General features: G+C 47.1%; 1 protein-coding gene across 1 annotated transcript in view; it reads left to right on the forward strand.

Annotated features, from left to right (window-relative positions):
* Positions 1-821: 821 nt before the first annotated feature.
* Positions 822-14487, forward strand: part of CPZ (carboxypeptidase Z) — a gene marked incomplete at its 5' end in the record, with an annotated part of 36661 nt that continues 22995 nt past the window's right edge. Inside the window, 2 exons of the mRNA XM_081999175.1 lie at positions 822-909; positions 13845-13868. Of these exons, the coding sequence (XP_081855301.1) occupies positions 822-909; positions 13845-13868 (112 nt within the window). The remainder of the gene's footprint in view (positions 910-13844; positions 13869-14487) is intronic.

The raw sequence follows: 14487 nt of genomic DNA on the forward strand, positions 1-14487 counted from the left end.
CCCAACCACCCACACCCCCAAACAATTTAAGACAAACTTAATATAGATTGACTATCCAGTTAGAGGCTGTATTGCTCTTCTGGGGTCTTATCTACATTTTTGTGAAGTTATTTGTTTTTTTAAGAATAGACAGAAAAGACTGATATCCCACCAAGTTTGTTTCTGTAGACTGGATCTTAAATAAATGCGAGGGGAATCCTGGTGGTTATTTTAAGGGTTCCCATTCTCGCTGTGCTGGAGAGAACGTGGCTTAGACTCCCTACACTGTCGTGTTTTGTTTTAAACTGGCAGTTAAGTGGGTTATGAAATACCATTCTTTGGGAGGAAAGTTGCTTTCAATTGTTTGCTTTTTTTCTGCTGCTTCTCCCCCTGCTCTCCCCAGGCAGTCGCTCTCGGCTTCTCCGAGCCATGCTTTAACGATGCTCCCATGCCCCTTAGGAAAACTGCCGGGTGAAGACCGAAGGCGTCGGACCCTTGGCTGAGGAGCCGGCAGGCGCATCCCTGCAGGGACCCCCCTGCGCTCAAAGTGTTTATGAAACTGTAAACCAAGCTGCAACAGGGAAAGGGCTGGAAGGCAGAGGGGAGGGGGAGCGCCTTCCTCCTCCCTCTCTGTCTCAAAGCCTTGTGCTTTCCAAGCTCAAATGCTCGCTGAAATCTGACGCCTGGATTGCATATACTGTGAGACGTGGGCATGCCCTCGCAGCGCGCCGATTTCCTCTGCGGCTTGGAGAGCCAGAGCCGCGCGGAGGCTCTGAGCGCGGAGCCGCTCCACCAGGCAGCGAGTGCCACATCACTCTGCTGCCCGCACGAGGGGCTCCAGCATGGTCCTGAAGCTCCTGCTCCTCCTCGGCGGGCTGCTTAGGGCCACCGAGCCGGCGCCCCGCTGTGAGACCGGCCAGGAGACCCTAGGTAAGGCTAACCACCCCAAAACCACCCTTCCTCTCCCCTTCCTTCTCTTGGAGGTGAACAGAGTAAAGGTCTCCAGCTCTGAGACGAGGGAGGCAGGAGGTGTCACTCTCCCCTAGAGACGAGGGGATCGGCTCTTGGGAAATCTGCAGGCTGCCAGTGGTGAAACTGGGGCTGTGCTTGGGAAGCGTGGATGGGAAGGCAGGCGGTGGTGTGGCTCTGCAACAGAAAAACCAGTCTGTGATGTAAGGCAATGTAAAGTTTCCCCATCGCTGCCTTTTAAGGCCACGTGCAGATGTGTCTTTCTTTCAATTTACAGAGTTCCCAGGTGGTAGGATCCCCTTTGCTGCCGTGCGGAACGCAGAGGATTTGCCCCATCTCTGGCCTTGCCTTCTAGGAATGTGGTAGTCGGATTGCAAGAAGGTGAACTTTCGACCTTCTATGTGCTTTTCTACTTAAGAAAAAAAAAATCTTCTCCTTACATTTAGCTTTAGGTCACTTATTTTGAGTCCAAAGTATGAGAAGATTTATTAGGATCTGACAGCTGTAGGGTGTGTTTTAGCTTGCTATAAGCAATATGGAATTTGTATGAGTTTTTCTGGCTGGAAAAGCAGACTTACCCATCAGAATAAAGGTTAGATAGGAACATGCTGCTGAACGGATTGAAAGCTTTTGGTTCAGTAACGATCTGATTAATAAAAAATATTAACAGTATCTTTTAAAAACACATGGTGTTTTTAATCATGTGGGCTTAATTCAGATTTCATTTATGTAGGGACAACAGAGCAGTGAATTCCAGTGTAGTGACAAGGTCTATTCCTGGAAAACTATTTTCAGAGGGTTCAAACTCAAAATGATTCAGAAAAATATTTATTTTATGGGAATATAGGAAGGGATAAGTTAACCTGAAAATGACCTTAATGTTACCCAAGGAAGTTCAGCTATATTTCAGTGCTTAAATATAAGCTGTAAACTGTCACTGGCATTGAACTGCTACACAATGCAGTCCATGTGCCGTGTACTGCATATCATTTGAGTTCGTATTCCCACGAACATCAAAGTGAGGTCTACCGCAGCCTGAAGGGATTTTATTTTTGGATAAAGCTGCACAAAGAGAAGAGTTGTAGACTATTTACAGCCAATTACAGGGAGAGGCTGTGTGGTTTGCAGCATTCCCTTTCTCTGTGAGGTATGATTCTGCTCCAGTTCCAGCTGATCAAAGTTTTGCCAAGGGGTATTAATCCTGGCAACCACAAATGTAGGGATCATCAAGGGATATTAATCCTGGCAACCACAAATGTAGGCATCATCAAGGGATAACTCTGCTGTGGCAGAATGTTTTGTGTGTGTTGGCAACTGTGCTGTCTTTAGGGGAGGGCTTGAGGAATCACAGGCAATGGAAATACACCTTGCACGTGGTGGGACTAGACTGATGAATAGAGGGATGGTTAGTGGTGGGGAAAGCGAGCTGCCAACGTCACAACTCGGTGTGCAGTGTGAGGAAAGGGCACACTTCGCACTGGAGGGATGTTGGACCAGGGAATAAAGTAGCAACATGGACACTGAGAGACCTGCCAGATTTCTCAAGGGGAGATAAGATCATGTCAGCCCACATGAAAAGAAATGGGACTTGTGCTGAACATGTTCCCGAGGAGGCCTTGCAGGGGTCTCCTCTCAACATCCAGGGCAGTAGGTTATGTCTTCAGCTGTAGCAGTGGGAGTCTCTTCCACGTTTTGGGACCCCTTATGCAAATCTCTGTGGATCTCAGTGGCCAGGCCTGCGGTGTCCTGCAGGAGGAGACCAGCCTGGAGCTGCTGGTGTGAGAGAGAAGGGCAGTGGGAACCAGTGTTGCTGTCTGACTCGCAGCAAGGCTGCAACTGGTTACTGCAGGCTGCCTGGACTTCTCGGTGATATTTGCTCTGCTGTGACTCATTTTTCTTTTTAAATAAGAAACCAAAATGAAACATGGCTAACGATACCAAGATCCTTACAAAATGCGTTGTGCTTTTCTGTTTAGTAAAATAAGGAGATGATTACTGTCAGCCAGCCCCACAATATGGCACGGGCATGACACACACTGTGGGGACCTTTTTGAGCAGCAGCTGGGAACCCTGGTGCTGAGAGAGGGGAGCTCCTTTGTCCCCGACCGTGCCCAGTATCCCTGGGGAGCCACTATCTCCTCAGCGACAAGATGCTACGTTGCCCCAGTGCAAGGCAGCGCTTCCAGATCATAACGAGTTTCACTGGCATCTTAGCCTCTAGTTTGGGTAAGAAAAGCACAGCTCGGTATGTTTCCCCTGAAAGGTGGCCAGCCTTTGGTGGAGGGAGCTCATAGCACAGGTTCCTGTTTTATCTGAGTTGTGTTATTTCTCTGCTGCTGACTGATGCGTTCCAGTGGTAATTAGATAAATACAGCACTTTACCACCACTGACAGCAAAAATTAAAACAAAGTAGAAGCAGGCTGAAGTCACATGCCTTGAAATAGTAAAAGCAGGCGATTTTCCTCGCAGCTGGGGCCAGCTCTGCCGTTGAGATGCTACCAGGGCTCAGGCGAAGGCTGCAAAGTAACAGCGGTGAAACCGTCCCTGACCACTCGCGTTCAGAGCGCGCTTTACTGGGGACCTCCGGGGCAGCGGTACGCCCGAGCACGAGTGGGTGCGAACCCCCGGGGCTGAGCGGGGAGGCGAGAGCCGGGCGCTGCCGCCGCCTGTGGTGCCACCGTGCGGGCTCCGCAGCCGGTGCAGGCGGCCTCTGGGGAGACGCCGGGCTGGGTTTAGAGGCAAAAAGGATGCTCGAGCCTTTTTGCCAACCTCCTCCACCCTCGATCCCTGTCCGAACGTTTGAAAGGTGTTTCGGGTACACTGCTGAGGGCCGGGGATCTTCGGTCTGGAGCTGTGGAGGTGGGAGAGCAGCTGGGGCGCTGCCCCCCACGTAGCCCTGGCTGGGACCCTTCTCACCTGTGGGCCTCCTCCTCCCCCAAGCACCCCGGCGTCTCCCATCACCCTGGCTCGCTCTGCTCCTCAGCCAGGCATTGCCCCACCCTGAGGGTCTCTGAGGTTAACTGCTGGAGATGGGAGGGAGTGGGGAGGTACAAGGAAGAGAGCTGGGGGGGGAGGGGAAACCACCAGCGTGGGATGCAGGGGACAGGTACTGTATTTCTTCTGGAGCCCAGAACAGATTTTGTGGCACTGGCTCCTCTCTAAGCTATGGTATTAAGAGTGATTGTCTTCTGGAAAGTCAGCCTGACAGAAAAAGTGGCTTCACATATAGATGCTACACCTCTCCTTCTCTGCCGTTCCCATCTCCACAGCGTGCCATGGTGTTTGCTAAGTGAAAGCGAAAAAGGGAAAAGCTATTTCCTTCCGTGAGCTTCACGCTGGCCCCAGCTTCATGGGACCTGAGTCTATTAGTTAATCTGCTGTGGACATTTCTAATGCTTGTTTCCTGGTGAAACCCATGTCTGTGTGTGCACACACACAGGCAGAGCCCCCCCAGCTACTGCTGCTCTCACGTGTGACCGCAGCGGGTGCCCTGGCAGTGGGCTGGGGTCTGCTCCTCCGCCCCAGGGCCAGTGGTGCCAGCTGGGCCCCTCATCCCTCTGGGACTGGCACGGGCAGGCGCAGGCATGGAGCGTGGCCACAGTGCCGTGCCATCACGTGTGGGAAAGCCCAAGCTGTAGTAGGAATCTCTCCTGCTGCACCCGAGATGGATGTGTCCAAGTCTTGCCAAAACAAAAAAATGCAGAACTAGCGTCTACATCATGCACAATCACAAGATGAGAAATTCCAGCTCTCGTAAACCCGGTTGTCATCACTGAGTCATGTGAGCTGCTCTGGATTCCTGCCACTGACTCTAGTATTTCTACACAATTATTATTTTAGCAATACTGATCTTCAGCTACTTTTGATGTGGGAAATGGGATCAGAAACAGCCACTTACGTGGGGAAAGTAAGTTTATATTGAAATTATAATACACAGGTATATCCTTTTACTGCTGAAATAGTTTATGCATGATTTTAATCTGAAGGCAAAGTTTTCTTCAGAATATTTGTTCAGACATTTTTAAAGTGTGGGTGTGTAAATACATAGAAGTCAAAACTTGAACAAAACCCCCATTGCCCTGAGGCACATCTAGGATTTTAGTGAGACTTAGTAACACTAACAGTTAGAATCATAGAATTGTTTAGGTTGGAAAAGACCTTTAAGATCATGAAGTCCAACCATAAACCTAGCACTGCTAAGTCCACCACTAAACCACGTCCCTGAGTGCCACATCTACATGTCTTTTAAATACCTCCAGGAACGGTGATGCAACCACTTCCCTGGGCAGTCTGTTCCAATGCTTGACAACCCTTTTAGTGAAGAAATTTTGCCTAATATCCAATTTAAATTCCTCCAGCACAACTTGAGGCTGTTTCCTCTTGTCCTATTGCTTGTTACTTGGGAGAAGAGACCAACACCCACCTCGCTTACAACCCCCTTTCAGATAGTTGTAGAGAGTGATAAGGTTTCCCTTCAGCCTCCTCTTCTCCAGACTAAGCAGCCCCGGTTCCCTCAGCCGCCCCTCATAAGACTTCCCAACTTGGTGTTGTCTGCAAACTTACTGAGGGAGCACTCAATCCCCTTGTCCAGATCATTAATAAAGATATTAAAGAGAACTGGCCCCAGTACTGAGTCCTGAGGAACACCGCTTGTGACCGGCCACCAATTGGATTTAACTCTGTTCACCACAACTCTTTGGGTCTGGCCATCCAGCCAAGTTTTTACCCAGCAAAGAGTATGCCTGTCCAAGCCAGGACCAGCCAGTTTCCCCAGGAGAATGCCATGGGAAACCATCTCAAAGGCTTTACTAAAGTCCAGGTAGACAACATCCACAGCCTTTCCCTCATCCACTAAGAGGGTCACCTTGTCATAGAAGGAGATCAGGTTGGTCAAGCAGGACCTGCCTTTCATAAATGCATGCTGACTCGGCCTGATGACCTGGTTGCCTTTCCCTTCACACAGACAATCAGTGGTTGTTTGGGGATGCTGGCTGGTTGATAACTACCATGGTCTATTTTGGGCTGCCCAGGCCATGTAAGGGCCATCCTCACCTCAAGCCTGGACCAAATGTTGGATAAATGTCACAGGTGCCATTTTCTGAGGTGGGGCTGAGCATGGAAGTACCGTGCAGAAGTTGCCTATCATGTTGTGAACATGGTGTTTGAGGCTGGTGGGCCATGTCCTGGCCTCTTTGTTGGGCTTTTATGATCCAGAGCTTTTATGACTGTTGAATCTTGTTTGGACAGAGTCACACTCCCAGTTGGATGCAGCTGTCACAGGTCAATGGATTTTAAGGCCTTAAGGTTTAAGGCCCATTGCACAAATAAAACTGATATTTCAATCCCTTTTTTTAATCCTGTTGTAACTCCATCGATTTAATTGACACTATTTCAGTTTTACAGTGTTAAAACAGGGCACCCTTATCTAGGAGACAATATGAGATTAAGGCACAGACTTAAGTCAAGGCTGTTGAAATAACCGTCAATCTTTTGTAACACAAAAATTCCACATTTGGCTAGAACTGAGCTACCTACAAAAGAACCAGATGGGATATTAATTACAATAGTTCTCATACATCTAAACTAATGAAAAGACAAGAGTTATGCTAGGAGGCTGCACAGACTGTGTTTAAAGAGGATGGAATGATGTTTTGGCAAATATTTTGGAAGGGTTGTAGCACCAAAGATTAAAAACTTAATTTTTCAGGCATGATCTTCTGTCCCGTGGCATTCAACAGAGTTGGTAAGCTTCTGACTCTGTGGTAAGCTGTTGGCCAAAGCACTTAGAGAGTACTGCGTCCTTAGAGAATGGGAGCTGAGCTATAAAGAGTATATGGTCACAAAGTAAAGCTACGGAGGCATCACAGCTCCAGACTGGCAGCCTAGTAAGTGTTTTCACCCTTCCCTAGTCACCCTGACAAAAATTTGATCCTTTAGACGATAGTTGCAGAGATTTCCTGACCTATTCCACCTTCTCACCCCAGCTGTTGTTTTAACGCCTGCATCCCCCAGGTCTGAGCTGATTTTTCCTTCCTTCAGTGACCAGACACTCAGAGATGGTCTCTGTATGTCTCCAGATCATTTTGGTGCACAGCGAATCCATGTTCAGCAGCAGCCCAGCCACACGTGCAGCCCAGCAAGTCTTCAGCCAATTTGGCAACTGCTGGGCCATTTTGTTGTCATAGTCTTTGCTGTGTTTTGTTTTCCCAATTGGTAATTTTTCCCTCACACCTTGGAAAAGATCTCAGCTGAGGCCAAAAAAGGGCATTTAGTGGGTTTTTTGGGGGAATTATGCTTCTGTTCAGGATTTTCAGCTGAGAGGACTCCCTGGAGCAGCACTTACTGGCCAGAGACACAGCTGGGGTGACACCAGGGATCCTGTCACTGGAGGCACCGAGACAGGCGGTGGGGACAGGCAGGCAGACAGAAATACTCTTCGACAGTTCTTTTAGGCTCCTACAACTTTGTCCCTGTTTGAGTTGGAGTTGGACAATTAGAAACAGGGCAGAATTACTGGCCACCACCGTGGCTGGCTTTGAGCCGTTGCCGAGTGGCAGGTCTTGGTGCGCATCCACACAGATTTTGACCTGTGGTCTGCAGGTTGCGTGAACTCCAGTCACCCGTGGGAAAGCTTCAGCATCTTCTCGCAGGCCCCAGACCAGTCCTGTGAGAGAAACAGTCCTGGAAGAGCCAACTGCAGTGTCGCGGCTGTGGGAACACCTTCAGTAATTCAATAAAAACGGGTGTTTAACCGAATGCCAGGCAGCAGGTGGCTTAGAAAGAAGGGTGATTAATAACAAACTCTGGCTCGCATCTTCCTGCTGTGATCTTGCTCTGCAAAGTGAAGGCAGATTAGGCATTAATCTCTTTCAGGTGCTTTCAGGCTTCTTCATGTGAGGGAGCAGGGCTAAAATGGGGCTCGTCTCACGGCCCGCACGTCGGGCTCCCGCATATAGCTTCTGCCCGTCGGCAAACACGTCGCTCCCCCGGGGCAGTTACCGCAAGTGCTGGAGTGGAAGATTAGTAACAGGAATTCAGCTCTCTACTCACAAAAGCTTTGGCGTATCCAGAAAAAGGATTTAACCACAAGGGCTGCTTTTTGCAATCTCTCCTCTCTCATCCAGTTTTCCTGGAATTCTTTTTCTGTGGCTGGGGATCATCTCCACGTCTGCCCCTGCATGTACGCCGTAGATACGTAGCTGCCTGCTCTCCTGGGCTCTCCGCTCGACCGTTTTCCCTCTAGCCAAGCTACTCGCTGCCTCATTCCTCTGCCATGAGTCCCCATATTTCTCCACTCCTCCTGCACCTTCCTTCTGGAAATTCTGTTCCTTTATAGTATTCTATAATGGATCTTGTCCTGCTCTTGCCCCTGTGCTGTGGCTGGGAGCTGGCTCCGGAGGCAGGCTGTGCTTCGCCATTTGCAGGTGCTGTTGCGACGTTTTGCACAGTGGTCCAGCCCAGCAGTGTTTGTGTGTTACCGCTGGTACTAAGTTTTGTCCCTTTAACATTACAAGGCAGGTTATCATTGCACAGACTGGCTCGATGAACCATTCAGAACCACAAGGAGAGTAATAGTAATATGATCAGAAACTGAAATGCTTGTTTAGAAAAGCAGAGGTTTTGGTGATAAGCAGACTAAAATGAATGCATATGTCTTCCAATTTAAAACAGTATTGTAAGAAACCCAGAAAGCTGGTAGGGGTTGTGCTGGTCTGTACAAGGTAAATTATCTAAGTTGTTTAATCTGTCGGTCATAACAATGCAATTGTGTAAACCTCACCGAATGATTTAGATACGTTGAATTTAAAACCGGCCCTTGGGCTTATTCCATATCCTCAAGTCTCCTGTTGGCTTTGCTCTCAAAAAGGCAAGCTGCCAAGCCATGGCACTGGAAGTAGCTGTTGAGCTCTATTGTCTGGGTTAGGGTTAATCACAGCAGCTTGCTTCTTTCAGTGCTGAATCATCAAGGGGAAAAAATGTAAGCTTGGCAGTAAAATATGTATGTGCTGCATTGTAGATTTGCAAGCTTGCCTTTGCAAATTAAAACCAGAAGCGTATATTATAGAGAGGGCTCAGAAAGCTTGAAATGGCTTTTCTCCTCTTCAATAAGTTATTTTATCCATACTCTTAAATAGAAGCTGTGGTACCGAAAGGGCTTTTGTAACTCTGGTGGAATAGCTAGAGTACAAAACTAAACATAAAAAATTGAAGAAGGCACTTCTGGTCAGGAAGAAAAACATCCTTCTGTACCAACCTGTCCATGGATGGGACTATGAGAGGAGGCGGCACTGTCTTCCTCTGAGCTCACGGAAGCCTCTGCTCAAAAAATGGAAGAGGTTTAGGCTCTTTCAAGCACAAAAGAAGCAGCGACTGAAGGCTGCCAAGTTAATCTCGAGACCTGAGAAACTCTCTGTGTGTCATTCCCTGTCATTCCTCTTACGAGAAAGAGAAAGGGAGCAGCTGAACTCTTCTGGCATTGCCGGAGCTTTGACAAAAGGAGCTGTAACATGTGGGGATGGGGATTTGCTGGTCATTTCTGGGTGCAGAGACCCAGACCCGCGGGTGCAGGGCTGCAGGAGCAGAGCATGCAGCTGCAGCTCGGGAGCTGGGCTGGGAGAGTTTCCTGCCGCCCGCTCTACAGGCAGGCAGGCTCTGGCCAGCTACGTGCATCCACGCTTATTTGTATAAGTATGCATACTGGAGAATTATCTTTGGCTCTTGAAGAGCCGCACCCTCCAAAACATACACCAGCATTGGCATTAGGAAACATAGGGAAAGTCCAAACACCACATCAGCACACATAGCACATTTAAGACTCAGTATAAAGCAGGGTCTGGTATAAACCAGACCTTTTCTCTTTTGCATTTATGTATATTAATGCCTGATAACGTGGAAGCTCAAGCTGTTTCACTCCTGGGTGTTTACCAGACAGAGCTGTGGCTGATGTATGGATCATATGGCAGCTTGCAGGGACGTGTGGTGGGGAGACATGTTACAGTTTGGGCAGAGCTGGCCTCAGACAGCAGAAGAAGCTGCATAGGTGTCTGTCGCAGAGGGAGACAGGGAGAAAACAGCATGGTATGCTGCAAAAATGTGAGGCTTAGATCCAAGGTTAGGCTTGGATTGAGGTTTAGGACCCAGGAAAAGGAGTCAGCTTTGCTGCTAGTCGATGAGTGAGTCTTGGTACCTCTGAGTTTTTGAGGGATGTCCTGGGCCAAAAGTAGTAGAAAAACTTTCTCCTTTGTTGAAGAATCACCCTTGCTTATCACACACCGAGATGAAAAACTTAGCTGCCATGGAGAAGGTTTATATGGATTTGGGTTCCCTATTTAAAAAATAAATCTATCATCTTCAGTGTCTTCATTAATGGGTAATAACCATGTTAATAGATCAATAAATAGATTAATAGATTGTATCTCCCTATAAGTATGGCAAAAATAACAAAGTATAGAAACCAGGTAGCAATCTGAAACCAGAGCTGCCTTCAGCTCTCCTGTGCTACCATCTACTCCTGCTCACAAAACAACCCAGTCCTCTTGTGAACGCAGCTACTGCGTATGACTCAGGGAAACTTAACGAAGTTCTGCCTGTCTCTTCCATCAGCTATCCATTGCTTCCCGGCACCTCTCCTGCCCAGCTGGGGAGAAAGAGGCATCTGCTAAACGCAGCAAGACTGCTGCTGCTCGGGGAGCCAGAGCAGAGGGAAGCAGCAGCATCATGCCCAGACCCTGCCTGCTGCATTTTCCCTTTGGTTTCCTTCGCTTGTTCCAGCTTGTTGCCAGAATACCTTTTTGCTCCAGCTGAATAAGCAGAATACTGAGACACCACTGAGAAATAGGCTTGTGCCACGTATCAAACTGACTGATGGCTATAGCACTCTGCAGTAATGGCAGTCTGGAAGGTTTTGTCTGCCTCAGTTTCACTATTTAATCCATGCATGTCAGAGACACAAACAAAAAGGACATTTGTAGCTTGGTCACAGAGCCAGCAAAGGCAACGTGGCTCTTCCCTTTGAGGAGATGTGAGCAGTTGTGGAAAGACCATTCTTATTCCCCAAATGAACCCACGAAGAACTGCTCTCAGCACACACGACCCTCTAGTCTAAAATAATAGCTACAATACAGTCATTTTGTGCTGAGGAGAAAAAAGTGTCACATATTTCTTACCCACCCTTCAAGGTAATGAAGGGCATTCATTGCTAATGACCCTGGTGACTGATAACCAGAGAGAGTGTCACTCTGCTTCTTGGGACATGGCTGAACTCAAGCCGGTCCCATCCACACTAAGTTTTCCCCTCTGTATGGAACATTTGGCTGGCTCCAGACTTGTGTCCAAGGTCTCACAAGTTGTTGTGGGTGTGATGGCATTGGGATATAAGACTATCCAGATTTGGGGAGGAAGTGACATCCAATTTTATCAGTAGGATTAATTGCTGGAGCTCTTCTAGCAAGCATTCACTGCTTTCTGTTTCTCAGCCAGCACTGTACAAAATGCTATTCCTTAATTATCCCCAGATGTAAAACTACATGCAGTATCTGGCTGAGATGAAGCCTTTTTAGAAATGCCTTGACCTTGATAACTAACTCACTGAGGGGATTGTGCCTAACTAAGGGAAACACTGAAATCCTGTAACGGAAGGCACTGTTGACGAACCAGGTACTGATTATTGCTATTAGCATAATGTACCAAGCCAGGAAAGGAGTTTGTATGGATATAATTTCTTCCAGCTTGCTACTTACCAGAACTTGTTGGTGTTGGAGATGGGCTGTTTCTGCTAGTTCTGATCCCTCATTTATTTTATGACATAATGTGGATCAATGACAATTCATGATATAGAACCAGACTCATTTCCAATTAAATGTCTCCCTCCAAGATAAAAAATTCCAAGGTTAATTTTGTTCTCATTATAATGACTTTATTTTGGCTAAAGAATGATCAACTCATTAGCAACACATATGCAGATGATTACATTTGAACAAATACGCCAGGAGAAGCAGTTTAAACTTTCCTTAGTAAGAAAAAAAAGAAAACTTAATGAATTTGGTCTTAGGAGGACAAATGCTCAATTCACTTAGCAAGAAGCTAGATGCCTGTCCCTGCCAGTGAGAGTTAGAAGAAATAGCAACATAACTAGATCCCCAATACATCCCAAGGAAAACAGACCCATTGGTATTTAAAAAGCTTGCACGTGACAGCTTAGCTCCTATGAGGCACTGGTGAAAACATCTCCGATACCTTGGTACCAGCTTTTTCTTTAGTTGCCGGTATCAGGGAAGGGCAATGTAGAATCATTGGCTACAGGAGCAAAAAAGACCTCTCCAGGGTCATCAAATGACGTTCCTTCAAAATCAAGAGGTTTGATTTATTTGATCTAGTAAATAGGAAGCCAATGGGATCTGATTGCTCTCTGCAAACACACGATGAAGGCATGCACCAGGGAGTGCGGAGAGCTACTTAAGCTAAAGGACAATGCTGGCACAGCAACACATGAGTACAAACTGGCCAGAATACTTTTAGGCAGGAAATTAAAAGGCAATTTCTAGCCATTAGAGGAGAGAGCTTTTGGAAAAGCTTTCCCATGAGAGTAGTTGGGGAGGGAAATAATTAGTTTTAAGATGTTATTAAAAGGATTATAAAATGCAGTTGCTAGAGATAGGATGAAGTAGGATAGGGAAGAAATACATCCCCTCATATCCACCAAAGGCTTAAATGCTTTACAAGAAAGATATGCACAGCATTATGTGGAACCAATACATTTGTTAGGGGAAGATCCATAAGGCATCTTGGTATGTACAGAAGGACTCACATGGACTTTTGGACTAACCCAGATTACTAAAGACATGTATTTTCATTACTGAAATTTCCTAGGCACCCAACTCAAGGTTTTTAAACATGCCTAGAAATATTATCAGGTTGTCAGGGCTGGGCAGCTCAACATCTTTCTCAAACACAGGCCTGATTTCTTGCACAACCACGCTTCAGATGTATTGTCAAGTCCTCCTTTTTAAAGTGGATCAAAGACTGGCTGGTCAGTGTGTTTGTCCAGCCATGCCCTGCACCTGATCCCTGAAGTCTGCCCTGTCTTTTTAGTAAACTCCATTCCCAATTCTTTGCCTGGGTGAGGTACCCTCTTTTTTTGTGTGTGGATGGGCACATATGGGGCTCCACATGCCAGTGACTGGTGTGAGACCACAGGTCAGAGGGGCTTGCATGTCTGGGGTGCAGCAGCTGGAGGGACCAGAGTGCATGTGTCTTGTGTGTGTATGGCAGTGGGTGCAATTGCTAGCAAACACCAAGCTGGACTAGCAGTGGACAGGACAAAAGACTTGGGAGCTGGGTATTTGAGCTGCTGTGATCCTGAGCTGCATAATGAAGAGACCAGAAGGTCTCAGAGCTGTCGACTGGAGGAACCAGGAGGTCCAAACCAGCTACTGGGAAGACCACGGTGTCTGGGGCTTGGCTACCAGTGAGACCCTAGGTCTGGCCCAGCTACCAGAGACACTAACATGTGTGTCAGCTCATGAGGCAAGTGGGAGATCAGTGGACCCAGGGGACAGCCACTGGCTAAACTGAGCCTAGCTACTGGGGGATCCAGTGTGTCTAAGCCAAGCTACTGGAGGGATCCACCTGTACGTCTTTTCCATCAGTGGTCTTTCATCCTGATTAACCAGAAAGGGAACAGGATGACACTTTTGGTGCTGGTTGTGTTTGCCTGTGTTTTCTCTTTCGGTTTATATATGACACATTCCTATTAGGAATACGAGCTTGTCCTTGGCTGGACCTCAGGACATAGAGTTGCAGCAGCCTCTGTGGGGCTACCAGACTGGACAACTTCTAAGACAAGGTAACATGGATACCTGCCCCATAATGCTAATTTTTTCCTCTTTATTTGCAGGTCAATGCCAAACTGTACAGAAAGGTATGACATGACTTCACTTGCTGTCCTTGGAGAATCTCAAAACCTTAAGTATTTCCCCATTATTTCCTGACAAGTTTTCTAATATTGGTGCTATGGTAGGTCTTGTTCCTAGAGAGATGATCTCTTTCACACAAGGTAGGATTTTGCTGCTGTGACAATGGTATTTGTTACCAGCCAGAGACATTAGCAAGAGGAGGCTCAGACACAGGCCCATTACTGTAATAGCCAGTAATTTTATGAAGAGACGTCTCTCTATTCCTCCCTTTTCACCTCGGAGTGAGTTGAAGGTATTCCCAACATTTATGCTTCCTAAGACCTCTTAACCTGGTTTCTTAAAGTGTATTAGGTCTATGAGAATATATGTGTAAGCACATTTATGGTTGCCTGTGAGTCAAGTCCCTGAACAACCTTTGAACATTCTGGGCAATTTCAATCAAACTTCACAAAGGGGCTGTGGTTTTAGAGATCTAAAGATTTAAAGTCTTACAAATTTTGTGGGGCCAAGCAAAGAAGAGAGATATCTTGCTGATACCTTCCCCACTAAAGAAAAAAAATCTATATGACCTCACAGCTCATCAGTAAATCCATACTAAAAGGCAAGGACGGGGGAGAGAGTGAC

Source organism: Phaethon aethereus, assembly GCF_964289735.1.
Source record: "Phaethon aethereus genome assembly, chromosome: 4".
Taxonomy (NCBI): domain Eukaryota; kingdom Metazoa; phylum Chordata; class Aves; order Phaethontiformes; family Phaethontidae; genus Phaethon; species Phaethon aethereus.